Below are 27,810 nucleotides of genomic sequence, written 5' to 3'. Positions count from 1 at the left end.
CATAATGAACTGCACCTTCTGAACAAATGAACTCGGACACTTTAAAAGGGAAGTACTTTGCACTTTATTGCATCGGGTCCACTAATAAATAGTAACAGATGTTGCTAGGATTCAGTGCAGCATCTGTGCTTTTTTTGTTGTTGTACCTGTAACATTGTCCAGTTTTCAAAACCTTACACTGGTTCAGGAGGAACTCAATGAAGGGGGGGGGGGGGGGAAATTAAAGTTAAGGCTGGATTGCATAAGCAAGATAAATATATTTTGAACCTAACATGTGATGACTAAAAAGGAAAGCAAACAAGCACTTTCTATTTATTCACTGTGTGTGTGTGTGTGTGCACGCGACATCTCCCTTTCCAATACAAACATTATGCGTCACATACAGCTGACTTTTTTTATCTAAATAAACATCTGTAGCATGACACCCTGCCATAAAACTATACATGTCCGCTTTAGGCCTCAAAGCATCCTTCCATGACACAATCTACCAACATCAGTACACGTTTGGCTACAATATACGATGAACATATAAAATATATGTTTTGGTTTACAACTGCCAAAGCGATTTTTGGTACGACAGGACATTTCAAATGACAGTAAGATTCACATTTTAAATCAGAGTAACTTCAATAATACAAAAAAAAGAAATGAAACCTAAGAAAAGAAAAAAGGTTAGCTACAAATGGTCCCAATTGCAGGAGTCGTGGTGGAGAGGCATGGGCTGGAAACTTCTACTCCATGTCAGTAACTTCATCTCACTTCAGATGTAAACCTTAGCTCAGCAATAAGGTCAGTATAAGAGTCATTATGCAGAAAAAGCGTTCAAGTAATAGCAGAGTGAGTGTGAGGTAACACGATCTCACACTCGGAGTAAGAGGCTTCTTCTCGCAAACCAATCCCACCAAGAAGACTCGGGTTTAATATTGAAACGCAAGGTTCATACAAAGGACAAACGTGTGTAACCTACCCAAGAAGCTTTTTCTGTGATTTTGCTCCTTTATTGAGATGAGAGTCCTCAGAAGAGTGTAACAAGGTAAACACAGGCAAACTGCCTGCAATTACGTGACGACCTGTGGCTTGGAATGAATTAAGGCGGTCGTTTGCTATAGATTAAAAAGACACTTCAAATGATTAGCTGCCAAAGAAAAATATCCATATTGCAGGAAAGGAAGAGAAAAACAAAAGCCATGAAGGTCTGTAAAACCAACTCCTGTCAGCCAACAGCAGCTCCTAGTGACGCTAATCAGCACAACTAAATATGTAACCGTCAGTTGCTACAGATTCACAACCAGCCCAGACCTCCCCACCACAGACAACCGCTTCTCTAACGGTAAAATAACAACGATGCCATTGGATTCTAGGAAAATATAGACAGTGAGACAGAGAGAACATGCAACAGTGGGATACACAACTGTTGGGTAAAAGATTGCATTAAAAATAACACGTTGCTTTCTGCATACAGGCGCTCCCTCGCCGTCTGTATGAGTGAGCGTCCGCCGGGCTTCTGTTGTGATGAATGTGGCGTCTCACTCCACGGTCACTGACTTGGCCAGGTTTCTTGGGAAATCCACCTGTAGTTAAACACAATAAGTTATTTACTACACGATGAACAATAGTCCTTTAAATGAACAACAAGTCAGACAGGGTATACGCAGGAATCCTGAAGTCAGATGGAACACCTTTTAAGGCTTTTTTTAAGACCCTTTCATACATTTTAAGACCTCATCGCCACTTGGAGTTTTATATACAGACTATACAGTATTGATTGTCCTTCCTCCTTATCTTCCAATCATTTGGACGCAGACTTGCATTTCCCCATAACGATGTTGCTTAACAACCGGCGTAAACGGAGCTTCGTGCTATCAAGCAGTGAGCGTGCGATGTCCTGTTCAGATGACGTCAAACCCAACAGGATGCCATAACTAAACTACACAGAATCACACTACACACCTACGCCATGATTACACTCAGGCAGACTGTAGAACACAACCTCTTTGGACCATTTATATACTTATTGAAAACAAGCTACAAAATGTAACACCTTGGAAAATGCTGTTTAATACTTTTTAATAGCCTTCATTTCGCTAAATTGATTGATCAACTTTTAATACTTTTTAAGACCCCGCAGACCCCCTGAAGTAAGAAAGGTTTTCTGCTGACTAAATGCTAAGTTGGATTTACCAAAAAGACACTTTAATGCTCCTATGAGTCATTACTTTAAAAACAGACTTCAGATGCTTGGACACTTTTATAAAAGAGAGTGCAACAGAGCTGTTTTTGCACACATCTTTGCTTCCCTGTCAGAACAGCAGCCCAATATGGCACAGTTATAAATAGCTATGGCTTCAAAGCAAGAGCTAACTGGGATGCAGTGTGAGGACATGTCTCTGAAGTGAAGTGCTCCACACGGACAATATGTACTTCAGTTAAGCTGTGTACTTTGTCCTTTGACATCGTGTTATAAAGCAGAGCCAGGGAAGTGTACACAAGGTTCAACAGCTAGCCCAATGCTGTTGAAAAACTAAGCAACTTGTGAAAATGAAGAGACAATAATACGGTCACATACGGTTCTTTATCAAATCTGTTAAACTAACAAATGATATGCCTCAATTTCAGGGCTCGTATAGTCTGAGACACAGATGCATGGGAACATTGGGAATAATTAAACTAGCAGGCTTTACGAAAGCTAACAATTCATAAAAAGTAGTGCTTAAATGTGTGCCGTGTTAGCAGATGATGTGGTCCTCTCCAGCACAGCAAAACAAAATGTGATTTGATCCCATCCTTAAATTCACATACCTTTAAGGACCACACACACACACACACACACACACACACACACACACACACACACACACACACACACACACACACACACACACACACACACACACACACACACACACACACACACACACACACACACACACACACACACACACACACACACACACACACACACACACACACACACACACACACACACACACACACACACACACACACACACACACACACACACACACACACACACACACACACACACACACTTTTTACGACAGCTAAACTTATTATCTCCAGTGTCCTGAGTTATGAACTTTACACGCTTTGACTTAAATAACAATAATGGATTGAGTTAAGAGCACTCTGATCTGCACACAAACACTGCATGTGGTTTATTTCTGGCAGTGGATGTCGATGCCTTTTCCACCGGACGGGTTCACAGACAAATAATCCAGGAGACTGAAAGTACAAACGCATCTCCGCTAAGATAAGGGGCTTTGAAGTCCACATCTTAATGTAAACTTGTAAAGTCTTACTGAACAACGGCAAAGTCTTCATTGGTCCCTCTTCTTTAGAGAAGACCAGGAAGTGATGGATACACGGATCGTGTTCAAATCAAACGGCACGCAATGACTCAAAAAAATGATCACGCCACCAAACAGATTCAAACTAAAGGAACCAGCCTGTTTTCAAGTGTAAGAAGTAGAAAGTAGGCCTACAGGTATTTGTGTTCAAAATGTAAGAAGTTAAAGTAAAAAGTCGTGGAGTAAAGTACTGATGCCAGAAAAATGTATTTAAGTACAGTAACAAAGTATTTGTACTCCACTACTTCCCACCTCTGGTCTTAAGTGACAGATGAGTAGGGATGGGTATCGTTAAGGTTTTAACGGTACTACTACTTTTATCGATACCGCTTATCGATCCGGTCTTTTAACGGTTGTTACGTGCCGTAGTGTGTGTGTGTTTTCCTCTCTCCCTCTGATTGTCCCCAGGTGCAGCCTCTCCCCAGGTGATCCTAATTGACAATCAGGGCTTCCATATAGGACCGGAGGAGGACGGCAGTGAGGCCCCTTCTTTCTCTCCTTCTCGTCTGGCAGCATGTGTGCAGCCTGTCTCTGTGTGAGACCCAGCATAGTTGTGTGATGTTTATTGTAGTCTTGTTTTGTAATTTGGCTGGTGAGCCGCCTTACTTATTTTCTAATTAAAACCTCACTTAAACTCCTTCAGCATTGAGTTTTCTCTCGTCCGGCTATCTTGTGTGTCGCTACTTCCCTTGGTACCCCTAGATCTACCAGGGAACGTAACAACACACAAGATAGCCTAGGTCTAGTCTAGGGGTATGATTCTCGCTTGGGGTGCGAGAGGTCCCGGGTTCAAATCCCGGACGAGCCCCCATGTTACGTTCCCTGGTAGATCTAGGGGTACCAAGGGAAGTAGCGACACACAAGATAGCCGGACGAGAGAAAAAGGAGAGGAAACTGGATGGGGCTTCAGAGCTGCGAGAAAGACAGTGGAACCCGGTGCGTTCCTCCGTCTGAATGTGGAGCACTTTTGCTAAATGTTTAGACAAATTGCTCGTGTTTCCGCCCTGACATGCTAAACTCTTATTGCTACGAGCATTGTCCACCTCGAGACGGGTAAAGTTTAACCACACCTCGGAGCGCGTTCTCTCCGCCATCTCCTCCGTGTGTGTGTGTGTGTGTGTGTTGCTGCATGTAGCAGCTACGTGTGTGTAACAGCTCCGCCCCCTCGCACACAGACTGGGGAGAGAGATCTCTCGTCTGGATTGGAAAGATCGGAAATACTAAAAAATAATCATAGACGCATTTTGCAGACTTTTTGCGTATTAGAAAAGGAGATAGCGACACTAAAACTGCAATATAATGTGTGTGTAGCAATAATACACATGACATATTTTTTACATGTCTCCAGTACCGATAAAAAGACCGATAACGCCGGAGCTTAACGGTACAGCGGTCTTTAATCATTCAGCCCCGGGGCCCGTTTAATACCTGGGCTCGGTACCCATCCCTACAGATGAGGCAATACATCTCAACTATTAAACACCTGAACCTTTGAAACAACATCCATAACATTCATCTGGCTGCAATTTAGAAATTATTTATCTAATATATCATACTCCAATCACTTGTATATAGACTCTTATTGCACAATTTCTTTCAGTTTTTTCTGAGTTGCACTGTTGGAGGAGCCTGTGACCTAAGATTGTCATCGTCATAACTACACTGTAGCTATGTAGGCATGACCAATAAAAGCCTTGAACCGTTGGAACAGTCGGGACACTCGGGGCCAGTACTCACGTCGTATCCTCGGAGCACGGCCAGGTGGAAGGAGAGCAGCTGCAGCGGGATGACGCTCAGGACGCCCTGCAGGCAGTCCACGCAGTGCGGCACTTTGATGGTGCGGCTCGAGTTCTTCGCCGTCTCGTAATCATCTTTGTCGCAGATCACGATGGGGCGGCCCTGGAAATCAAATGACCCGTCAATGTGGTCCTAAACTTGGATCTGTAAAAAAACACCCTCCTTCTTCCAGCAATGTCAGCTGATTTTAACACCTCTTAAAGCCACATCTGCTGCAGATTACCAACAGCGGTGAAGTCACGCTGGACCCCTCCCTTGTGTTTATTGAGGTGAAGGATCGGGGGTGTGGCGCAGGACAGGACTGTGGAAATTAACCTGACGTGCTAAATGTGCTGCGGCCATCAAGGGTTCAGAGAGTTAAGGTTTTAATACGGGACGCTTTAGATGTTCTCAATAACAATGACGGGATCACAGATTAGATTTCGATGTTTGAAAATGTGTTTCATCAATATTTTTGGGAGTTTTAAAACAATCTGCAAGGTCGATCACCGGACATTGCAACAGTATATTTAAATCTTGATTGTTTTTGATTCAAAGTTGATCTTAATACATCAAGATTTAGTTAATATTCAAGGTACATTTTATTATCCCAATAGGGGAAATGAGTGGTCGAGGTGTATGAACAGACAAAAAGGTCATAAAACAGATATCATTACGTCTGCAAGTGCAAGATATATTCTTCAGATTTTCTCAGTCACGATGACGGCACAAAAAAAAACATTCTTGTCAAATCGGAATAAAATGTAGATCCGTTCCCACAATGTATTGTTCATTTGTTAACCGTAATAGATTAGATGTTTGTTTCCAGAGCATTTCATTCCCTGAAGTCAAATGTAATACCTTTTAATATTTCCTATATTCTTTGTATCCTTATTTAGTGAATAAATAAAAAGGTGTACAATATGTATATAATCACAAACTGGGAAATTGTGCAGGCATCCACTCGTAACATTCATTACATCTGATTTGTTGAGGTGTGTAGTTCTTACCTGGCGGGCAACAATCTGCTGCAGTGCGTTCTGACATTTGTTGTAGGTGTGGTCCCTCATGATGATCATGATAACCGGCATGAGTTTGTCCACCAGAGCCAGGGGGCCGTGCTTCAGCTCTCCAGCCATGATGCCCTCTGAATGCATGTACGTGATCTCCTTGATTTTCTAAGCAGAATAATGGAAACAAACACGGGTTCAGTAAATCTAAGCTTACGTAAAACCACAAAACTCAGTCCATCTCAAAGTCAACTTTATTATCAATCTTTCAGTTTGTGTGTGCAGACGGAGAGATCGAAATACCGTTTCCCACAATCCCGAATACAAAACAAATTATATATATATATATATATATATACACACAATCAAAAGACACATTTATACATATGTACACATTAAGACCTACATATTGGTATGAACCCTAGTTTCTAAGATTAAGATGCATATTCAAAACAATGATCTCCAATATTAGATATCTACATTCTTTGGTTTCTTAGTGTAAATAAAAGACAACATATTTCCTGCAGTTAAATATAACTTTTATGAAGCCCTTAAGGGCCAGCAGTCAGAGAGAGAAGGATGTGTGTTCTCACCAGAGCTCCTTCCAGGCAGGTGGCATAATGGTAGCCTCGGCCCATGATCAGCACACTCTTCTGCTCGTACAGCTCCATCGCCAGCTTCTGGATCTCATCATCCAGAGCCAGCACGTCCTTTATCAGATCTGGAAAAGACGTGACCAGAACAAATGTGCAATTGTGGATTTGACATTTGAAATGTTTACTTTTAAAAAAGTAATATGTTACACTACTTCGTTACTCTCTACATAAAGTAACTCGTTACTTTACTCGCAGTAAAGTACCGACAGGTAGATCACGCAGACTGCGAAAGTTTCAAATGTTCTCTTTAGTTCAGTTTCAATTGTCGCATAAGACTGATCCAGATAGCTCCTGAATGTTTTCCTATCTGACCATGGCTGTCCTCCGTCTCCTGCCATCTGTATTTTGCGCAGTACATCTCTGACCGATGGTGATTCCACTTTGCAAATGGGCAACATTTCCTCTACTATGAAGGATGCTACAAGCCTGTCCATCTCTGCTTTGGTTACCCGTCCTCCAAATTCTAATTTTTGCTGCTTCGGGGTCGGCGGCGGCACACTCACAACATCCTACATAAGGGACGGGTGGCGCAGTGGTCTGTGCATCTGATCATCAGATCAAGGGGGGTGCTGGGGAACTCCAGTTCGAAACCCGCTCCTGCGTCGGGCCGTTGTGTCCTTGGGCAAGACACTTCACCCGGATTTGCTCCTGTGGGTATTGTCCACAGTACATGTATGATATCAATGTGTACTTGTAAAAGCCCCTTCGATGACTTCGAGGCGTGAAGATGGACGGTGTGGCGCAGTGCGCTGTGCAATGATCATCAGATCAAGGGGTGAAACCCGCCGCTGCTGCGTCTGTAAAGCCGGTGTGTCCTTGGGCAAGACACTTCACCTGAACTGGCTCCTGTGGGTATTGTCCACAGTGACCATTGCATGTATGATATATGTGTGTATTTGTAAAGCGCTTTGAGCATCTGGAAAAGCGCTATAATAAATGTAAGGAATTATTATCCTCACTCTGGGTTCGGGGGTCCTTAGCTATTAGCTTCACATTAGCATGTGTTCTTTGGAGGCGTTTGTTGAGGTTTGACGTGGTGTTTACAGCAGTGGATAACAGCTACTGGCCTGGACACAGTTTGTACCTCACCGCCACATTCCCGTCTATTCTTCGGACGAACTCAAAATAATGGGCATCCCTCCTCCACCCCTCGAAAGTTATCGCTGACTCAGCCGTGTTTATGCAGCACTGCATGTGGGCGCGCGCGCAGATTACGTACATATAAACCTGCGGCGGAAACCCCTCTTGTCTGTCAGTGTGATGACTGATTTTAGTAAGTAACGAAGTAACGCGTGTCGGGGCAATGTTAGTAACTGTAGTGTGATTACTGAATTATAAAAGTAGCGCGTTACACTACTCCGTTACCGACAAAAGTAATATTATTACAGTTACACGCAACTCTGGTGAGGATGTCAACTGTCTTACTGTCGACATGCTGCTCCCATCAAATGCTGGATTATGAACTCATGCTGTTGTGCCGGCATTAGTTTGCAATGAGGGAGATTCTATCATATGCTTTAGATCCAGAGAAGCCACAGCCTACAGCGCTCTCTTCCCCTGATCCCGCTCTCATCGAATCACTTCCTCATCCAAGAGGATTGTATAAACAAACAAATATGAACCATGCTTTGGGTTCACTTGATCTCTGCTCGGAGGGCTGGCTTTTCATCCCTATACATTTTGATCTCCCGTGTGATCAGGATTTCCGTGTCTTGGCTTCATTTACCTGGGAGGACTCTCAGGCCCTGGATTATCTCTCGGCGTCGGGGCTGCATGGAAATCCTGTCGTCGCTCATCAACAGCGCGAACATGATGAGGGCCACGAACTGGCTGGTGTACGCCTGCAGAGCAGTCAGAAGAGCAGTGTGTGATTAACGTTAGATTTACATTTCAACTTCGGGGTCGAATTTCAACTTTGCAGAATCTTTATTTAATTGATTTTTTTTTTTTTTTTAAATCCTGGGTTATGTTTGGTTTCATGAAAAGTGCTCAATTTTACAATAAAATAAACATAAAATAAACATTCATATAAACTAAGTTCAAGTTAAAAGTGCAATAGATACGTTGGAAAAAATGTGCACATTGTACTACAATATATACTTAGAAATGTGAACATTACAATGTATATAGTGGTGTAATATTAATAATTAAACCAGAGTATTCCTTGAAATGTACAGTATAATACTTAGTGAATATTATAGGATTAGAATAAGTGATAGGAAAACAGCCATCTAATTACCCTTCTAACAAAATACAACTGTGCTAAAACACGAGCTCAGTCAGTCAGTCAGTCTCTCTCTTTACAACTTTTCAAACCATTGTCAACAATTCATTTTTTCTCTGGGTGATAGTTTATGTCTTTGTGCATCACTTCACTGACTTTGGTGTTTTTTGGTGGTGTTGTTTGGTTGCACTGGTGAATTGTTTGTCTAATTGTTTGTCTAGCGGCTGCAGTCACGCCGCCCGGCATGGCATTCCGTGGCAGCTGCGCTGTGTTAGAGAAGCTGACTCGCCATCAAGCTCTCTCCGTGTGTCGGTGGAGGAGTGTGGTCTGGCAGAGTTAAATCTGCCTCCCGCACGAACAGTGGTTGTTTTTTTTAGACTTTTTTTTAGGAGAGCGGGCTAGTGATTAAAGGGACGCTGTTACCCGTGCTACCCCTCGTCACTCCAGCTAAAAAAAGTCATCATCTCTAATGTACCCCCGTTTCTGAGAAACGAGTTGTTGGAGAGAGAGCTGGCTCGACACGGGCAGCTTGCGTCTCCCATTAAGTTGATCCCCCTGGGCTGTAAATCCCCGCACCTCGTGTCTTTTAGGAGACAGGTGCTTATGGTCCTGAAAAAGGATAAAAGGGGAACTTAATCTGACTCTCAAGTTTAAAATTGATGATTTTGTGTATACTGTCCATGTTACGTCTGACATTTTGAAATGTTATGGTTGTGGAGCGGCAGGACACCTGATTCGCGTGTGCCCGGAGAGGGCGGGTGACGCGCCCGTGGTGTCCGCGCTCGCAGCCGGTATGCTGGTGCCTGCGGCGGAGCCGCTACCGGTTGCCTTGTCCACGGCCGGGCCGCCGGTGCTGGGGTCCGCGCCAGCTGCGGAGCCGCTGCCGGGTGCTTTGTCCACGGCTGCGCCAGCTGCGGAGCCGCTGCCTTTGTCCACGGCCGGGCCTGCGCCGGAAACGCCGGTGGTGGAACCGCAGGTCAGTCGGTCCGTGGCAGAGCCAACGGTTTCACGCGTAGAAAGCACACAGGCAGCCGGTGCACACAGTATCACACACAAAGCAGATAGTGAGCACACTGCAGCCAGAGTGGCTGAGTCTGTTCTGGAAGATGTGGTAATGGATGAGGATTTGTTAAGGTTACCTGTTAAAAGGAAAACGAACAAGTGAGCAAAGGAAGTGTGGCTCAGAAAGGGAAGGTGTCAAAGAGGGAGTCGCTGTGTTCCTCCTCTCAGCCAGAGGGAGTCCCAGAGGACGCAGAGGACAGTGACAGCGAGTCATTCTTTGACATCGTTGAGGTAGCAAAGGGAGAGGAGTACTCTTTCCAGAGGATCAGATCCTTTCTGGCGGAAACTAAGGGGTGGAGGGGGGTGAAATTAGATGACTTTTTTGCAGATCTTTCACAATACTGCCAGGGTTCTCATGCGGCGCAAAGAAGCCTTAGGGGAACCTTTCTTCACTGGCCCAGAGAAGGCTCGGTTAAAGAAGATACTTCAGAGGATTAGAGAGGAAACTGCAAAGAATGATGAATAAGTACATCTTGGTTTTATTTTTTATTTTTCTTCAGCCAGGTTTTTGATTTTGTTAGGATGCAACAATAATTTCATTATGAGTGACATAAAGCTGGGCTCTTTAAACATTAACGGTGCTCGAGGGGATGCTAAGAGAGCATCTTTATTTACTTTATTAGGAAACAAGAGTTTAAATGTGACGTTTCTCCAGGAAACTCACAGCACTGCTGAGAACGAGAGTGACTGGAGGAGGGAATGGGTGGGGGGGGGGGGAGGGTTTCTTCAGCCATAAGCGCAGCAATAGTGGAGGGGTTGCCATTCTCTTTGCGAGGGGCTTTACACCCTTCTCCTGTGCGGTCGATGAGGTCATCCCAGGACACTTGCTCAAAATAAATGCCGAATTTTAAAAAGTTAAAATATGTTTTTAAATATGTATGCTCCCAGTGTGGGCGCAGAGAGGCTTTTGTTCTTTGAGAAACTGAAACACACTCTTAGCACCTGTGATAGTGGGGAGTATCTGTTCCTGGGGGGTGACTTCAACTGCACAGAGAACCCTGTGCTGGATAGGAACCACCAGGAGCCGCATGCTGCCTCGAAGAGTGCCTTAATAAGACTAACAGAAAGCTTTGAGCTGTGTGATGTTTGGAGGCACTTCCACCCGGGCCAGCGGCAGCACTCTAGGGATAACCTGTTGTCTCTAGCTAGGCTGGATCGTGTCTATGTTTTTAACCATCACATGAATGTGAGCAGAAGCTGCTCCATCAGTCCAGTGGGAATCTCTGACCATTCCCTCGTACAAGTCTCAGTTTTTATTAATCATGTTAAGTGCAATAGTGCGTATTGGTACTTTAATGCTTCTGTTGGCTGACAACCATTTTAAAAATGTTTTTAAATTATTTTGGGAAAACTACCGTTTATCTGAGTGAGTACAATTCTCTTCAGCAGTGGTGGGATGTAGGTAAAGTGAAGATCAAGCAGCTTTGCCTGCAGTACACTTTCAATGTCACAAAGGACATGGCTAGATCTCTGAGAGCTCTGGAGAGAGAAGTGGTGGAGCTGCAGGAATTGGCAGACTCCACAGGAGAGCGAGAACATGTTGACGTTTTCAAAAGTAAAAGCTCAGCTCTGTCTGACCTGCTGGGGTTTTCTGCTCAGGGTGCTCTGGTCAGATCCCGGTTTCAGAACATCGTGAAAATGGATGCTCCCTCTCACTTGTTCTTTGGTCTTGAGTGTAAGAATGGTCAGAGGAGGCTGATGCACTCCCTGCGATCCAATGCTGGGCAGCTGCTTCAGGAGTCCGCCGACATTCGTCAGTGTGCTGTGGAGTTCTACAAAGAGCTCTACAGAACAGAGTTCCGGGCCGAGCCAGAGGTGGCGCAGTCGTTCTATGAGGGCCTTCCTAACGTCCCTGAGGAGGACCATGCTGAGCTGGAGGCGGAGCTCTCTGCCCAGGAGCTGCAGAGCGAAGGCTCCTGGCATAGACGGCCTGCCTGCAGACTTCTATAAGGCCAGTTATAGGTGATGACCTGCTGAGTGTGCTCAGAGACAGTCTAAGTAACGGGAGGTTGCCTCTGAGTTGCAGGAGAGCTGTGCTCACTCTCCTCCCTAAGAAAGGAGACCTGCAGGAGATTAAGAACTGGCGTCCTGCGTCTCTACTCTGTACCGACTACAAGCTGCTTTCCAAAGTGTTAGCGACGAGGCTGAGGAAAGTGATGGAGCATGTCGTTCACGTAGACCAGACATACTGTGTACCCAGCAGGTTGATAACTGACAACGTGACTCTAATTCGAGATGTTTTGGACCTCTCCGGTTCATTGGGCTGTGAGCTTGGTCTGATTTCTCTAGACCAAGAAAAGGCTTTTGACCGAGTTGAACACCAGTACTTGTGGCAGACGCTGGAAGCTTTTGGGTTCAGCTCTGGTCTCATAGCCAAGATCCAGGTCTTGTACAGGGACATTGAGAGTGTACTGAAGATAAACGGTAGTTTGTGTGCTCCTTTTGAAGCTCAGAGAGGAGTCCGACAGGGCTGCTCTTTGTCCGGGATGCTCTACCACCGGTTAAGGTCAAAGTTACAGGGTTTCTCTCTTCCTGGCTGTAGGGATGTTTTTAAATTGTCTGCGTATGCAGATGACATAATGGTCTGTTAAAAAACAAGATGACATCAATGTTTTAAAGGTGACATGTCATGCTTTTCCGGGGTTATTACCCGTCCCCTTGTGTGTTATGAAGGTTTTTATGCATGTAAACGGTCTGCAGAGTCAAAACCCTCAAAGTACACCATGTTGGGAGTAAAACTCTAACACAGAAAATACCTCCCCAAAACGCCTCGTTGGAGATATGTCATTGTCCATTTGATTCTTCCGGGTACATCATGATGTCATGTCGTCTCCGGAACGAAATGGACCAATCCGTGGAGCCGTTACATTACGTCCGCGGAGCCGTTACGTTAAGCCCCCCGCTTACTCAATATCAAGCCACACTTATTGTTTTTACTTCGGCTGTGACTTTGTGTGTGCTCAGGGTGAGTTTGGCTGTGTTTCGCTAAACAAGGAAATCACACCTCCACGGAGCTCAGCGCGATTCGCAACGTCCCGACCAACCGGAGCACACTGGGCTCACAGGGAGGAGGGGGCAAGAGCTGCAGCGAGCCGTTTAGTGGAGAGAGTGAATACACATACCTTACAGAGATGCTGTCTGCGAAACCAATGTGAGTGTGGAAAATTGCACAGTATAAATCTATTCTAGTAGACCTCAACAACGGAATTATGATCAGTGGAAATGGCCATGACATGTGACCTTTAACTGAAACTGTGAGCAATTTTTGCAAAATCTCATCTGCTCGAGTCAACTGGGGGAAAAGTGAGGCCTTGGCGGTAGGAGAGGGCAGTATTGACAGCTTGTTGTTACCTGGGGGCCTTGGTTGGAAAAGGGCAGGGTTAAAGTACCTGGGTATTTATCTTGGTGATGACACATTTTGTTTGAAGAACTGGGACGGGCTTATAGAGAAAGTGGAAGGCCGGTTAAAGAAGTGGAAGTGGATCCTTCCCAAACTTTCTTTTAAAGGGAGAATTCTTATTTTAAACAATCTTGTTTCCTCCATGCTGGCTCACCGGCTGGCGTGCACCGACCCACCCGTAAACCTGCTGTCCAGGGTGCAGGCTCTCATGGTGGACTTCTTCTGGGACCGCATGCACTGGGTCCCTCAGAGTGTCCTGTTCCTGCCAAAGGAGGAGGGGGGACATGGCCTGGTTCACCTGGCAAGCAGAGGGGCGGCCTTCAGGCTCCGGTTCGTCCAGAGGTTCCTGACTGGACCTGCTGACCTGGTCTGGAGACCCGTAGCTCGGGCCTTATTGGAGCGCTGTGGTGGGCTGGGTCTGGCTGAGTCGCTGTTCCTAATGGACCTGAAAGGATTACGCCTGAACAATCTCTCTGGTTTCTATGGAGGTCTCTTCAAGGTGTGGGGACTACTCAGAAGAGAGAGACCAGAGTGCTGTGGCTCACTGTTCTGGCTCCTCAGAGAGCCGGTGGTCCGTGGATCTCGTTTTGTGTGTGGAGTAGGGCCTTCTCTACAACAGAGACTCTGTGAGGAGAGGATCCTCACGCTGGGCCAGGTGGTGGAGGTGTGTGGCCCCCGTCTGGACAATGCTGCAGGCCTGGCCTCACGTCTGAGCCTCAGGTCAGTCCGGGTGGTCAGCCTCCTGCTGCAGAGCTGGAAGCAGCAGCTCAGCCAATCAGAGCTGGCGCTGATCGCTGCTCACTGTAACGGACTGAAGTCTCCAAATAACAATGACTCTTTTCCAGAGATGCAATGTTTTCCTGATCTCAGTTGTGAGGGGTTTTTGGTAAAGTTGGACAATGTTACTGATTTTAAGTTAAGCACCATGTCCAACAAAACATTTTATTATTTGGTGACAAAGGTGCTGAATCAGAGCAGACTCCAAGAGCGAGTGGACACCCGGTGGAGAGCCCACCTGGGCCTGACGGAGGCTCAGAGGCCTGAGTGGAGAGCGCTCTACAAGCCTCCGCTGACTAAGAGGGGTGGGGACCTCCAGTGGAGGATCCTCCACGCTGCGGTAGCTGTTAATGCTTTTGTTTCAGTGATCAACCCTACAGTGTCTGACGCCTGTCCTTTCTGTGAACAGAGGGAAACCATTTTTCATTGTTTTACAGAATGTGGTCGACTCCTTTGTCTTTTTCAGTTACTCACTCAGATGTTGATTTTGTTGATCAAGACAATGTTCATTTTGGGTTGTCGGTACAGCCAGAAGCAAAAGTGGAAAAGTCAGCTTTTGAATTTTTTGTTGGGGCAGGCTAAAATGGCCATCTACCTCAGCAGGAGGAATAAAGTCGCGGGATCATTGGATACCGATGCAGTTTCGATTTTCAAGCGGACTACGGTTACTTTTGCTTAACAAAAAATGTGGGAGAATTTGAGGCCATGTGGTGCTTTAAAAATGCTTTGTGTTCTGTGGAGAATGAGGATCTTATTTTCAGTCGTTGTCTGAACTGACAATGTGTGTCAATGTGTCTGGTTATTTGCTTTGTGAATAAAAGTGGTTTGAAAAATCCAAAAAAAAATCTCTGTACAGTTCTTTGTGCTTCATGTCTCTCCGTTTTATTATACTGAACTCTGTCTCAGTAATAATCTGCAGCAGATGAGAATAGAAGGAGACTTTGGATTTAGTGCAGTGGTTCTCAACTGGTCAGGCCTCGGGACCCACTTTTTACTTGGTCAATAAATCGCGACCCAACATTTTGAAGCACTCAAATCTATTCAACAAAGAAATCGTGCTGTAATATATACGCTTTTCAGCATACATTATTAATTAAAGTGAAATACAGTGCATATATCCCTTCACAGAACTAAAGTATGCTTTTAAAAAGGTTTAATGAGTTGATGGAATCAAAGCTGAACTGTATAAAAAGGCACACATGCTGAAAACCCAACCCCAGCAGGGGGTCTGGGGGGATTGTCCCCCAGGAGATTTTTAGAAATACTAACAAACTACGCATTCTGGTACACTCTGAGAAGAAAATAAATAAATCCATCACTACCCGACATATTAATATGTTATGCCATTGTTTGTTTTTCCACTTTGTTCTGAAGCTGAAGTTGCTGCTCCTCACAGAGAGAAGAGCAAAGAGGAGAGAGTGTGTGTGACTTACTTTAAATTGTGGGTAAGGGTAGATAGCCCCCATTGTTCTGTGACCTGTCAGTCATCAGACCGGGGGTCATATTTCATTATGTGTTCATTTATCTGAAGTTGTACCCATGGATGTATAAAGAAGAGTTCTACCGCAAAGTTACTCTCCGTGGGGACTTCCGGCAACAATCTTGATTCTGATTGGCCAGAAGACTCGAACAAACATCAGCAAAGATGTTTTATTGGAAGATGATCACTATGTGACAGACGTTTTCAAAGCCGTTTATGGTCTCCGGTACTTCCTGTCCAACGCCTACCGCATGCACAGCGTTAGAAAATCGGGCCTTCAAAAATAAAAATGTGACTTTTTTCCAAAAAAAGAGAGGGTTTTTTTCAATTCTTTTTCTTCACTTTTTCCGCGACCCACTCGAAACGGATCCACGACCCACCAGTTGAGAACCACTGATTTAGTACAGGTCAAGCAGCATGCAGAGGAGCTCACATCCTGGAAAACTGTGGACACACAACATCCCGTCAGAGCGCACACCCTCTGATCATTCTGCAAATGTCACCGCTCACACAACCGCGGCACATCCGAGACTCCATGCCTGCCTGCCGTCATCCCCGCACACTTTGTCTCCTTTCCTTCATCTGCAGGCATGTTTAGAGGCCTTCCATGCCCATTAGGGAGATTGAAGCAGTGCTCCAGTGAAGCAAAGTCATTTCACGGGACCCTCTGGACTCAGACATGCCAGTGTCTCTTGCCAAGAAAATGGCTGTAAAACCGTTACACTGTTTTTTCCCTCCTCCAGACAAGACGCTAACCACAGCGCCTCAGAACTCTGACCGTCTGTGCGAGCGAGTCAGAAGTGGCAACATATTTATTCAACATAGTCAACTGTGGTGTCCTCCAAGTGTTCATGTCATCAACCTTGTAGCGTGTTTCATGCATAACATGCCAACGGTTCCCCAGCAGAGATGAACCCCCTTACATAAACACATTTGTTTTCAAAGAGACGCGAGAGTTGTTTATTAGAACCGAATGATGCAACGCTGTAAATTACCAACGGATACTGCGCTGTAATCCATACAGTCTCCATTTCATTAGTCTCCATTTTGACAGCTTCAAAATGTTTTTGTCTCCATTTATTCCGTAAATCTTGAATATGATCATGCGAATTGGAAAAGGCTGTTTTCTCCTTTTTATTTTTGCGTATCCATTTGAAAATAGAATCAATGTAGAGGATTTGTGTGTCACATGTAGGGCTGCACGATTTGGGGAAATAATCTAATTGCGATTTTTCTGACAGATATTGTGATTCGATTTGCGATATTTGTTTTTAAGCGACCCAACGGAAGTTTATTGTAAAATCCGGCCATAACTCCGGCTAGGAAGGTTGGATCAATGTGCTCGCATCTCTAGCACCCCCGCAGCCCGAGCTACGAGTGAAAGAACTAAACTTACATGAAACTTGCGTTGGGTTGCTTTAAAGTCAAGCTTCAGTTTAAGACTCACCCTGTCATAGAAACATGTGATGGAGCATTACTAACCTGACTCAGATGGTTTGTTTCACCAAACCATCTAAAGCTCCATTGGAAGCCATTTGGAAAAGTGTTTCAAAAAGACTTGGCAGGTGATTGGATCAATCTGTCTATCACCTTCTATAATGGGCCAATTCTGATTGGTTAACAATGGCTGGTACATGTGGAGCACAGCACTTCTGATTGGTGTGGATGACTGACGCACAAGAAGAAAACAAAATCGCAGGCTTTGCGATTTGATAAATTGCATCATTTCAAATCGCGATTCTGATTTAAAAATCGATTAATCATTCAGCTCTAGTCACTTGTATGTATAGTGCAGGGATTTGACGAGCTAGGTTGCAGCATTTGGTGGAGTTGGGTTTGGGTGTGTGTGTGGCCCAGGCAGCCAAGCAGTTAATGATGGCGTCTCCGAGGCGTGCACTGGGACTTTGGCGCAGAGAGAGAGTCCCGAGCCAAACCAGGGCCGGGCCAACTGGGGCGGGGGCTCCTCTAATGGTCCAAATGAGCAAAACCTTTTGGTTTAGCAGAAGGGGATATGGGGGGGGGGGGGGTGTCAAAGTCAGTATAAAAAGGTCAGTTCATCAAAGATATCAAGTGTTTTCTCCAAACCAGTTGCCATCTACGCAGGCAATTACTTTCAGGTACACCTCCTCACTCAGGAGAAAATGGGACAGTTTTCCAGGGACACATCTGGGTTTTTTTTCTCAATTGAGCAATGGAAAAGATGTAGCTATATCTTTGTATTAAATGTAATATTTGATAACAGTTCATGTCACATGTATATTTGTCTCCAACAGGTATGTACTGTCCAAAGGTATTGACAAACAGCCAGGTAAGACAATGTCAGAGTGTAGCAAGGGCGAGAAAGAGAGAGGGGGGGTGTGTGACATGCAAAGGTCCCAAGGCTGGAATTTAAACCAGGGCATTGCCGTTATATGGCAAGCAATGCAACTCAGCTAACAAGCACCTCCAGGAAAACAAGAGTTATTGCATTTTGTGCGACCTTACCCTTCTGCCTGTTTGCAGAGGAAGATACTGTACACAATCCCCAGACATTGCAGCTCTCTAGAATACACAAAGACAGGCTCACCTTGGTGCTGGCTACTCCGATCTCAGGCCCAGCGTTGATGTGGACTCCGCAGTCGGTCTCCCTGGAGATGGAGCTGCCCACGGTGTTGGTGATTCCCACGGTCAGAGCTCCTCTCTCCTTAGAGTAGCGCAGGGCCATGAGGGTGTCGGCAGTTTCCCCTGGAGGATGGGCAGGAGTAGAAAAACATTTAGACAACGGTTTATGCAATGGAACAGAAGCAACAGCTCTGACAATATAATAATGCTGATCTATTAGTTGGTTAGGAAATGGTCTTTTCACTAAAACAGGGCTGATTTGAAACAGCTTAAATATCAGACACTCATAAATAAACCTCACACCAAAGAAACCGAAGACTGCAGCAGAACAGAGAGAAAACTCAGCTGTGCTGCAGACGTTTTACAAGGCTCAAGATGAGCACAAGAACAGATAAATCTTCCAGGAGGGGAAAGTGGACACATGGGGAATGTGTATTCAGATTAAGTCCAGATGGCCCCGGCCTGCACACCTGACTGGCTGATGAAGAAGCAGACGTCGTCTCGGAAGACGGGGGTGTTTCTGTCCAGGAAGTCACTGGCCAGCTCCACCATGACCGGCAGCTCGGTCAGCTCCTCCAGGACCTGCCGGGTCTGGGGAGGAAAAGCACTCTCAGCATCATCCAGCACAGAAAGTGTGCTCAAACCTCACCCGTGTCCACATTACAGACACGACCGACTAGTTAACGTGGAAACACAAAACAGACATGTTTCCCGTAACTTGCGTTTAGCACTAGGCGAGCGGTTACTCACCGCTACCCCAGCATGGTAGCTGGTCCCGCAGGCGATGAGGATCAGCCGCCGACACCTCTGGATCTCTTTGATGTGGTCCTTCAGTCCACCCAGGGTCACTGAAAAGCAAAACAAATAATCCATCATGCTACTCTATTGGCTTCCGCCTCATTACTAAAGGTCCACACGGAGCCCATGAGAGAATCTTTTAAGACAACAAGTGTGTAGCTCATTCAAATGTTCTTAAGCACAGTGAGACAAAAGCACATGTATAGTTCATCTTGGATACAAACTTAACTTCCCTTGTTTTCAAACTAAGATTGTTATAACAAAGTGGCAGCAAGGCTAGTCATCTGAACAAACTAATACATGTGCTTTGCTTATAATGCATCCTTAACAAGAGACATTTGAGCCTGCGTTTCAGCATCATGCACGGTAGAAAATAGTGCACCCATTAGCCGCTTTATTACATGAATGCCCGACTGAGAAAACTAACCCGTGTTGTTCTCGAAGTTGATTCTCCCCCTCATGGTATTGACCACAGACTCGGGCTGCTCAAAGATCTCCTTCTGCATGAAGGAGCTGTAGTTGCCTGTGGTGGGAGGATCAGAAATCAGTTCAACATTTCCACTCTTAAGAACACTGATGGACTTTTTAATAAAGTGTGAGCCCACACGTGACCACCTGAAAGGGTCTTCTCGACTCAGATTAAGTGCCTGAAAAGCTCCTGGAGAAGCACGGACATCTTTACAATGTGTTACTGATAAATCAGGCTTTGTTTGGAACGCAGGGAGTTACTGTTGCTTTGTTAAAACGGTCATAGCCAAAGGGTAAGGCATCCTTTAAATGTTGTAAAAGCAAACCGATAGTGTTTTTCCATCAATAATAATCAGTGACACTGAAGTATGCATCGAGTGTTTTCGAGCCGGCCACTGACAGCTATTTGGGTCATGCGATGTTGGTTATTCAGCAGAAAGGCTCCAGAAAGTGAAACGGAGGAAAGGCCGAGTAGTGACAGGACCGCAAAGGAATGTCGAGAGCAGCCAGCATCAGTTTCCCTCTGCCCTCTGCTGGATCACTCAGGAAGAGCGAGTGGAGAACAACGTGATTCATAAAGTCACATTTCTCTTTGTGTGGACGGCCAAGAGGTTTAAGTGTCCACAGCTATCTGGGATACACAGGGAGGCACGTCACCCATTTTATGCAACATTTCACCCGGATAATGAACACATGTTTTTATTCAATCAATATCTCCTTTAAAAACTGCAACGATTAGCAATTTCTTTTTTCCAGGTTCTCACATGAGGGTGTTCTGCTCCGTTTGCAACCATGAGCTCTAAAGCTTGCTCGATGTGTCGGTTGACAAAAATGTCCCCACCCTCTGGCGGCCTCAGTTTTTCGCCCAGAGAAACATTTGGAATGAGATCAAGTGGATATGAAGTTTTGTGTGAATGCATGAATGCTGGATAGCTGTTGCCAATTTGTACTTGTTGTCATACAGGACGGTCTGCTGTTTGGATAAAATACCAATGTAAAGACATCACTGAGAGGTCGAGAAAGCCGTTTCCTCCACTTTGGACCAAATACATTAATTAAAAAAATATTCTGCAGATTAATCAATAATTAAAAAAGTGAGATCATAACAATGCAGCCGTAGTCCAAATTGGAGCTGAACGATTAAGCGATTTGAAATGATGCAATTATCAAATCGCAAAGCCTGCGATTTTGTTGTTGTTGTTCTTGTGTGTCAGTCATCCACACCAATCAGAAGTGCTGTGCTCCACATGTACCAGTCATTGTTAACCAATCAGAATTGGCCCATGATAGAAGGTGATAGACAGATTGATCCAATCACCTGCCAAGTATTTTTGAAATACTTTTCCAAATGGCTTCCAATGGAGCTTTAGATGGTTTGGTGAAACAAACCATCTGAGTCAGGTTAGTGATGCTCCATCACATGTGTTACATCTATTACAGGGTGAGTCTTAAACTGAAGCTGGACTTTAAAGCAACCCAACGCAAGTTTCATGTAAGTTTAGTTCTTTCACTCGTAGCCCGGGCTGCTAGAGATGCGAGCACGTTGATACGACCTTCCTAGCCGGAGATATTGACGCATTTTACAATAAACTTCCGTTGGGTCGCTTAAAAACAAAATCGCAATATCGGTCAGAAAAATTGCAATTAGATTATTTCCCCAAATCGTGCAGCCCTAGTCCAAATCAAAAGGAGTATTTTCCCCTTTTGAGGGGAGTTTTGTGATATAACTGATACCTCTCTTATGTCTGTAGAGTAAATATGAAGCTAAAGCTAACATGCACTTAACTTGGCTTAGACAAAGAGTGAGAACAGAGGGAAGCAGCACGAAGAGGCAACCAGCTGAGACCCTGGGAGGTTATTGGTCCGGGCCAACAGTCTAATGGGAGATTTGAGCCATGAAAGTCCCACTTCTCATCCAAGTCTCAACAATAAATAAACTAAAATGTAACTTCTCTTCAATTACAGCTCAAATATACACTTTAAAACTCATTACCCTTTGTTTAATTAACAAAGCTATAAACATTAAAATATGCTCCTCTGTACTTCTATCTTTTGACTGCACTAAATGTCAGCTCCGGCTCAGATAGGGAAGTCGAGGGCGATACATTCCTACAACAATCATTGTATTGCCAGTGGCTGGCCCGGGGGTGCAGCTGATACAGTGGGTTTGAAACGAGCTGGATGATAAGAAGGGCAGGAAGTTAACAGCCGGCTCAGCTAAACAAGCAGTTGAAACAAACAGATCAAAGACTTGACCCTCCACTCACCCTTCATGATCTGCTGCAGCTCCATCTGCAGGGTCTGGATGGCGCGGGCTGGATAGTCTCCGGCCGTACGCTTTATCCTGTGAATGGACAGGCGGCCTTCCACCACGGCGGCCACATCGTCGTCCTCCAGGAAGATCACCCGGTTTGTGTGCTCGATCACTGCGCTGTGGTGACAAGAGCGGAAGACGACGTCAATCATTTGATTCAAAAGTTATGGAACTTCGGTGAGAATCTTTGAAATAAAATCAAATATTGCTTTGGTAAAAAAGGGCGAGACAAAGATGTGGGCATGTGCTAACCTTGCATCGGAGGCAAAGTAGTACTCCACAGATTTCTCATCCACAGGGAACAAGCAGCTGTCCCGGTCCAACCTGGGTACGGCAGTGCAGCCTTTCTTGTCTTTCGTGGCTGAAGACAAAAAGAAATGAGCCTCAGTCACACTTCTGCAGTCACACATGGATCATTTAGAATACAAACTGAAACTTACTGGAGCGGTAGACCACGGGAATATGATCCGAGGACAGCTTGTGATCACACCTCACTCCCATCAGCAGGGGACTTCCCCTCCTACACAGAAACTATTTTATGAGCAAACAAAACTTCAGTCTGAAGTAGTTGCCATACGTTTGACAGCATCAGTAGGAATGTACCTTGTGCCAACTGCCTCTCCGGGGTAGTGGACGCTCTTGAAGACCAGGGCAAAAGCTCCTTCCTGGTGAGGGGAAGAACAAATAAATCAGACAGGCTTTTTATCTGCTGATCAATAGAATAGCAGCAGTGTGCATGAGCAGGTCCTCACCAGCTGCTGGGTCACTCGTTCCACCAGTGTTGCGAAACTGATGTCGTTATTCTCCCTGTTGTCAAACATGTACTTCACCAGCTTGGCAATGCTCTCCGTGTCAGTCTCTGACTCAAACTCGTAGCCTTTGCTCTCCTGTGGAGGTGGGAAAAAATAGTTGGTCCCGTGTCATATCAGAGTGGTCAACAAATGAAAGAAATGTATGCCTACCAAGAATTTCCTCAGGTCTTTGTAATTGGTGATGATTCCATTGTGAACGACAATGAACTCTGTAGACCAGAAAGATAAACAGAAACTTTAAGACACCTGAAACCAGATCAAAAAACCTGACCTGCAAAATATTTAGCTTTGTTAGCTTCGTTAGCTTTGTTAGCTGACAATCTTCAAACACAACTGACCATTGGTCTTGTCAGATCGGTGTGGGTGGCTGTTAACTGGGCTTGGCGCGCCGTGGGTGGCCCAGCGGGTGTGAGCAATGCCCAGATGGACGTCGAACTCCACATCCATTTCAATATCCTGCTGCTCTAAAGGTCAGACGGGAGTGTTTAGTATCCAAAATGCACCAAAGAATGAAAATTCAGGTGAATGTTTGATTCACGGTACTTACTGTTGATCTCCTCATCAAGCATCTTCACTTTTCCACGTTGCTTGATCAGTTGGATGGACTTGGCATTTGTCTCCCAGTCCTTTCCATTTCCAGCATCAATTCCCACACCTAACCAAATACAAAAATAAATTAGCATGAGAGTGAATTAGAGTGAATGAAGTATACAAAAATGTATATGATAACTGTATGGTTCCCACTTGTTGTGGTCCAACGCCAGAACAGAACTCCAACATAACATGGAGCTACATTTATCCAAAACATTAGAACAAAACTTCTTCACATACAGTACATAGTCTTCACATACAGTACATAGTCTTCACATACAGTACATAGCTACATTAATGGTGCGTAAGTGTAACCCATAAATACAATAATGGCTGTTCAATTATTTAGAGTCAACATCAGTCTTGCTTAGCGGGAACAAAGAAAAACAAATGGTGATAAGGCGATTCTAACGCTGCATTATTGTCCAAATAAACACTTCACCATCAGCAAATTGGGCATTATCAGAAAAAAGCTCTCCTGGAAGACAGTAAGGGGAACGTGAATAAAGAGGCCTGATTAAAAAAGTGTGTTGTTGATATGAGCTTTTTAAATGTCTCTCACCGGCTGAGTCGTAGCCTCGGTACTCCAGTCGGTGCAGACCTTTGAGGAGGATCTCAAGGATGTCCCGACGAGTCCTCGGCACATGGTAGTTGAGATATGCAAAGATTCCTGGGCAGAGGGAGGAATAGAATATCAAGCCACTGAAGATTTAAGGGAGAAAAATGACTATCCCCGTGTGAAATGGCTTAGCATAATAATACAACACTATAAATACCTTTTTTGAATATTTATATATAGATTATCAGGAAATAAAAAATGTGTGCAAAAAAGGAAATAATCTTGTGTTCTACTGTCATTACATGATACTAAAATCTTCTTGGAATTGTTTATTTGTAAAACTTTAAATTATTAAATATAAAGATATTGATGCCATGAGAATATTGCTGAAGAGACCTCGATGGTCTAGTGCAAGTGAAATGTGTGTGGCTGCAGGAGTCAATACTCTACAAGCTGTCTTAAGAAATCTTATGTATAAATGTATTTGCCGGCTTAATGACTGATAATGAAATCCTCTTGGCCTTATCGAACATAAGGTTTAGTACACGCTACCAATCGCAGCTGTGGAGACATTGGTATAGTTGTCTCTTTGTAGGACACCGATTTAAATTATTCTTAAACTATGAATAATTTTTATGCTGTGTATGTAATTTATTATATGTAATGCCTTGTCTTTTATCTGGACCCTGAGTCTGTAATAAAGTTCTCATTCATTCATTCATTGACAATCCAACAAACACTTACAAGAAGAATGAATATAAAAATGCGGCTGATGAAACCAATGACATTGTAATGCGATTCTTACGAAGTAGGACAAGCTTTGAGATGACAGCCACGCTTTATTTACAAGTCAGATTGTCCCACTCTGACAACATCGGCACCTCTGTTGTTTCCCAGACTCAGACTGCAAGGAATCTGGGTGTGACCCGAGATAACAACCTGTCCTTCACTGCAAACATCGCTGCTACAACCCGCTGCTGCAGATACACGCTTTACAACATCAGGAGGATGCGTCCCCAGCTGACCCAGAAAGCCACACAGCTTCTGGTCCAGGCTCTCGTCATCTCACGCCTAGACTACTGCAACTCCCTCCTGGCTGGTCTACCTGCATGTGCCATCCGACCTCTGCAGCTCATCCAGAATGCAGCGGCTCGTCTGGTCTTCAACCTTCCTAAATTCTCCCACACCACGCCGCTCCTCCGCTCCCTCCACTGGCTTCCAGTAACTGCTAGAATCCACTTCAAGACACTGGTACTTGCATACCATGCTGCGAATGGATCTGGCCCTTCCTACATCCAGGACATGGTTAAACCGTACACCCCAGCGTGTGCACTACGCTCTGCATCAGCCAAACGGCTCGCTGCACCCTCACTGCGAGGGGAACCCAAGTTCCCATCAGCAAAAACACGTGGGTTTGCTATCCTGGCTCCAAAATGGTGGAATGAGCTCCCCATTGACATCAGGACAGCAGAAAGCTACACACCTTCCGGCGCAGACTGAAAACTCATCTCTTTCGACTCCACTTCGAGCGATAGAACTATTAACAAAGCACTTATATACTAATAAAGGGTTGGCTTACCTAAAGCCAGTTGAGTAGCACTTGAAATGTTTTAGCTCTATGAAGCCTGATGTACTTATATGATTCTGTTTTCTTCAAGTTTGTATTCTGTTGGTCGAACGCACTTATTGTAAGTCGCTTTGGATAAAAGCGTCAGCTAAATGCAATGTAATTTAAATACATTGGAGGTGTGTTGTGCATAATGCACACAACCAGTCTAACAGGAGCACAGACTAAACTAAATCATTGGCAGTAAGACCTGCTTAGAGACAATGGAGTACATCTATATAATGGATGTTTCCCAAGCCGATATCTTCTGTCTAGGGAGCGAGGTGTAGGTGTCACAACAACACGTGACATCTCATTCAAAAATATTCCTGTTACTCAATGGTGCAATAACCGACCCTCATCAATCCCTATTTTAGTATTTCAGTGACACATTTCAGCAATAATCCGCAGTCTTTCCTGAAGATACTTTGAACTCCTCTGCGAGTCCAGCAACTTACTCACACTGACATCAATGTCACCTTAATTAGCCAAAGGCGGAAGGAATGAAATACAGCCCAGTTACACAGCTAAGCATTAACAGATGCATGCAAATGTAGAGCCAGAGAGCTGCCTGGTCCAACAGAGCATTCATTCAGATCAGCAGGAGACGGGGGGAGGCAGTGAGGGGAATCTCCACAGGAAAGTGTTGCAGCAGCAGGCAGAAGGCACAAGACCAACCTTTGTTAAAGAAATATGTTGATCATAGAAAACTGAACCCGAGGAAAGTGGCTTCTTGCCTACATGTCAGTAGATAATGAAATAGAAGCATGTGTATTGGTTCCCTGAGAAAACCAACTCTGGTCTGATGGTGTGATTGAGATTGTAGTGACAGTGATGGGAGACGACATCAGCTATCAGGCGTGAAAGAAGAAGACAATCAGGGACATGGACAGGTACTTGCAAAGTATCTCAAATACATTTGCCAAACTGATGATGACAAAAGAGTTGTTTTCCGGATACTTTCTCGATCAAAGTTTAACGTAATGACATCGGTATGACCAGTGGTGTAAAGCAACTCATTTTGAGGTACTTTACTTGATTAATTTCATTTTATGTTAGTTTGCATTTCCACTCCACTAAAATTCAGAGGTAAATATTGGACTTTTACTCTATTACTTTTATGTAGTACCTTTAGTTACTATGCAGATATAGATGAATGATAAACAATATGATCAACACTTAATTAAAACTCAAGTTACAACATGCTCTTGCTACCCAACAGTAAATAAAGTATTTCAAATAAGTTCCACCTTGATAAACACATTAATACATCAATAATTGTAATGACAACATATAATATAGGATTGTGAAATGGGCCATTCTGCATAGAGTACTTTTCTTTGGATACTACGTATATTTTGATGCCAATACTTTTGTACTTTTAACATTTTGAAATACAGGACTATAACTTGTAACCAAGTTGTCCTGCTCTCTGCTAGTTCTACTTGTATTGAAGTACACAATCTGAGTACTTCTTCTACCTCTGAAGACAACAAACCAGTGACAGACGCGCAGTGGGAAGTATAGAGATGGACGTCATGTCACCGCAAACCACGTAAACTGCGTTGACAGGATGAAACATCATATCCCCAGATATTGACTTGGCGTTAACGTCAAAAAGACAGATATCATGTGACGTTGCAGCAAAAGGACACAGTGGTTTCTTTATATGTGGATAGCTAACAGCATCTCATGTAAGCTAACTCGGGTTAGCCACCCTTTAGCTAATTTCAACTGACTAACCTTTAGCCTGAGCCAATGATGCTAGCAGTACTTACAATTATACCGTTGTTGTTCTGGGAATCATGAAACAAACTATTTTTTACGCTGTATAGTGTAAATGTAGAATTGATTCAGAACTCACCACACATGTCTTCAGTTCAGTTTCGCTGCCAGATACAGCTACTACGGTAGCCGGGAACGCCTGTCAGTTCAACTTCGCCCACTTATATGTTTTCACGCAGAGCCAACCGCCGTCCACCATGGCAGCTTTTGATTGGTCGAAAGGCCTATCAATCAAGGTATACCTACCGACGTAGACACTCCTGACGTGGCATCAGGATACAGATCCGTAGGCAGCACAGCCACCAGACACACAGCACACCTAAAGTCAACATTACTGCGCAATGCCTAGCCTGTGCCCTCTGCTACTGCAAAACCATGCAAAAATAATTTGTCAATAACATTTAAAATTACACAAAGGACATTATCCGGGTTTTAAGCAATGGCAAACTTATATTACGTTAAACCTGCCCTGTAAGTAATATCTCTAAAATTGTAAGTAATACATCATTTACTGAAAAAATAT

General features: G+C 44.4%; 1 protein-coding gene across 1 annotated transcript; it reads right to left on the bottom strand.

The window, feature by feature from the left end:
• Positions 1–40: 40 nt before the first annotated feature.
• LOC117452461 (glutamine--fructose-6-phosphate aminotransferase [isomerizing] 1) lies at positions 41–27,444 on the bottom strand. Its single transcript, XM_034091115.2, has 19 exons — positions 27,367–27,444; positions 23,900–24,007; positions 23,294–23,401; positions 23,085–23,210; positions 22,897–22,955; positions 22,687–22,821; positions 22,538–22,599; positions 22,375–22,454; positions 22,187–22,295; positions 21,888–22,051; positions 19,580–19,675; positions 19,105–19,202; positions 18,825–18,945; positions 18,320–18,477; positions 8,537–8,651; positions 6,748–6,875; positions 6,155–6,322; positions 5,106–5,267; positions 41–1,571 (listed from the first exon to the last, which is right to left on the bottom strand). Exons 1-19 carry the CDS (start codon positions 27,371–27,373, stop codon positions 1,527–1,529), a joined length of 2,049 nt encoding a protein of 682 aa, XP_033947006.1. The 5' UTR covers positions 27,374–27,444; the 3' UTR covers positions 41–1,526.
• Between the last annotated feature and the right edge of the window lie 366 nt (positions 27,445–27,810).

The sequence above is a fragment of the Pseudochaenichthys georgianus genome, chromosome 9, assembly GCF_902827115.2.
Source record: "Pseudochaenichthys georgianus chromosome 9, fPseGeo1.2, whole genome shotgun sequence".
NCBI classification, from domain to species: domain Eukaryota; kingdom Metazoa; phylum Chordata; class Actinopteri; order Perciformes; family Channichthyidae; genus Pseudochaenichthys; species Pseudochaenichthys georgianus.
The sequence above is the reverse complement of the archived record's forward strand: the minus strand, read 5'-3'. Positions and strand labels throughout refer to the sequence as shown.

Bases quoted from the DNA above. Each gene is read 5' to 3' on its own strand.
- LOC117452461 (XM_034091115.2), bottom strand. The intron at 22,052-22,186 runs GTTAGCACATGC...TTGTCACCACAG, and splicing joins TACTTTGCCTCCGATGCAAG to CGCAGTGATCGAGCACACAA. The intron at 1,572-5,105 runs GTGAGTACTGGC...GTTTAACTACAG, and splicing joins CCGTGCTCCGAGGATACGAC to GTGGATTTCCCAAGAAACCT.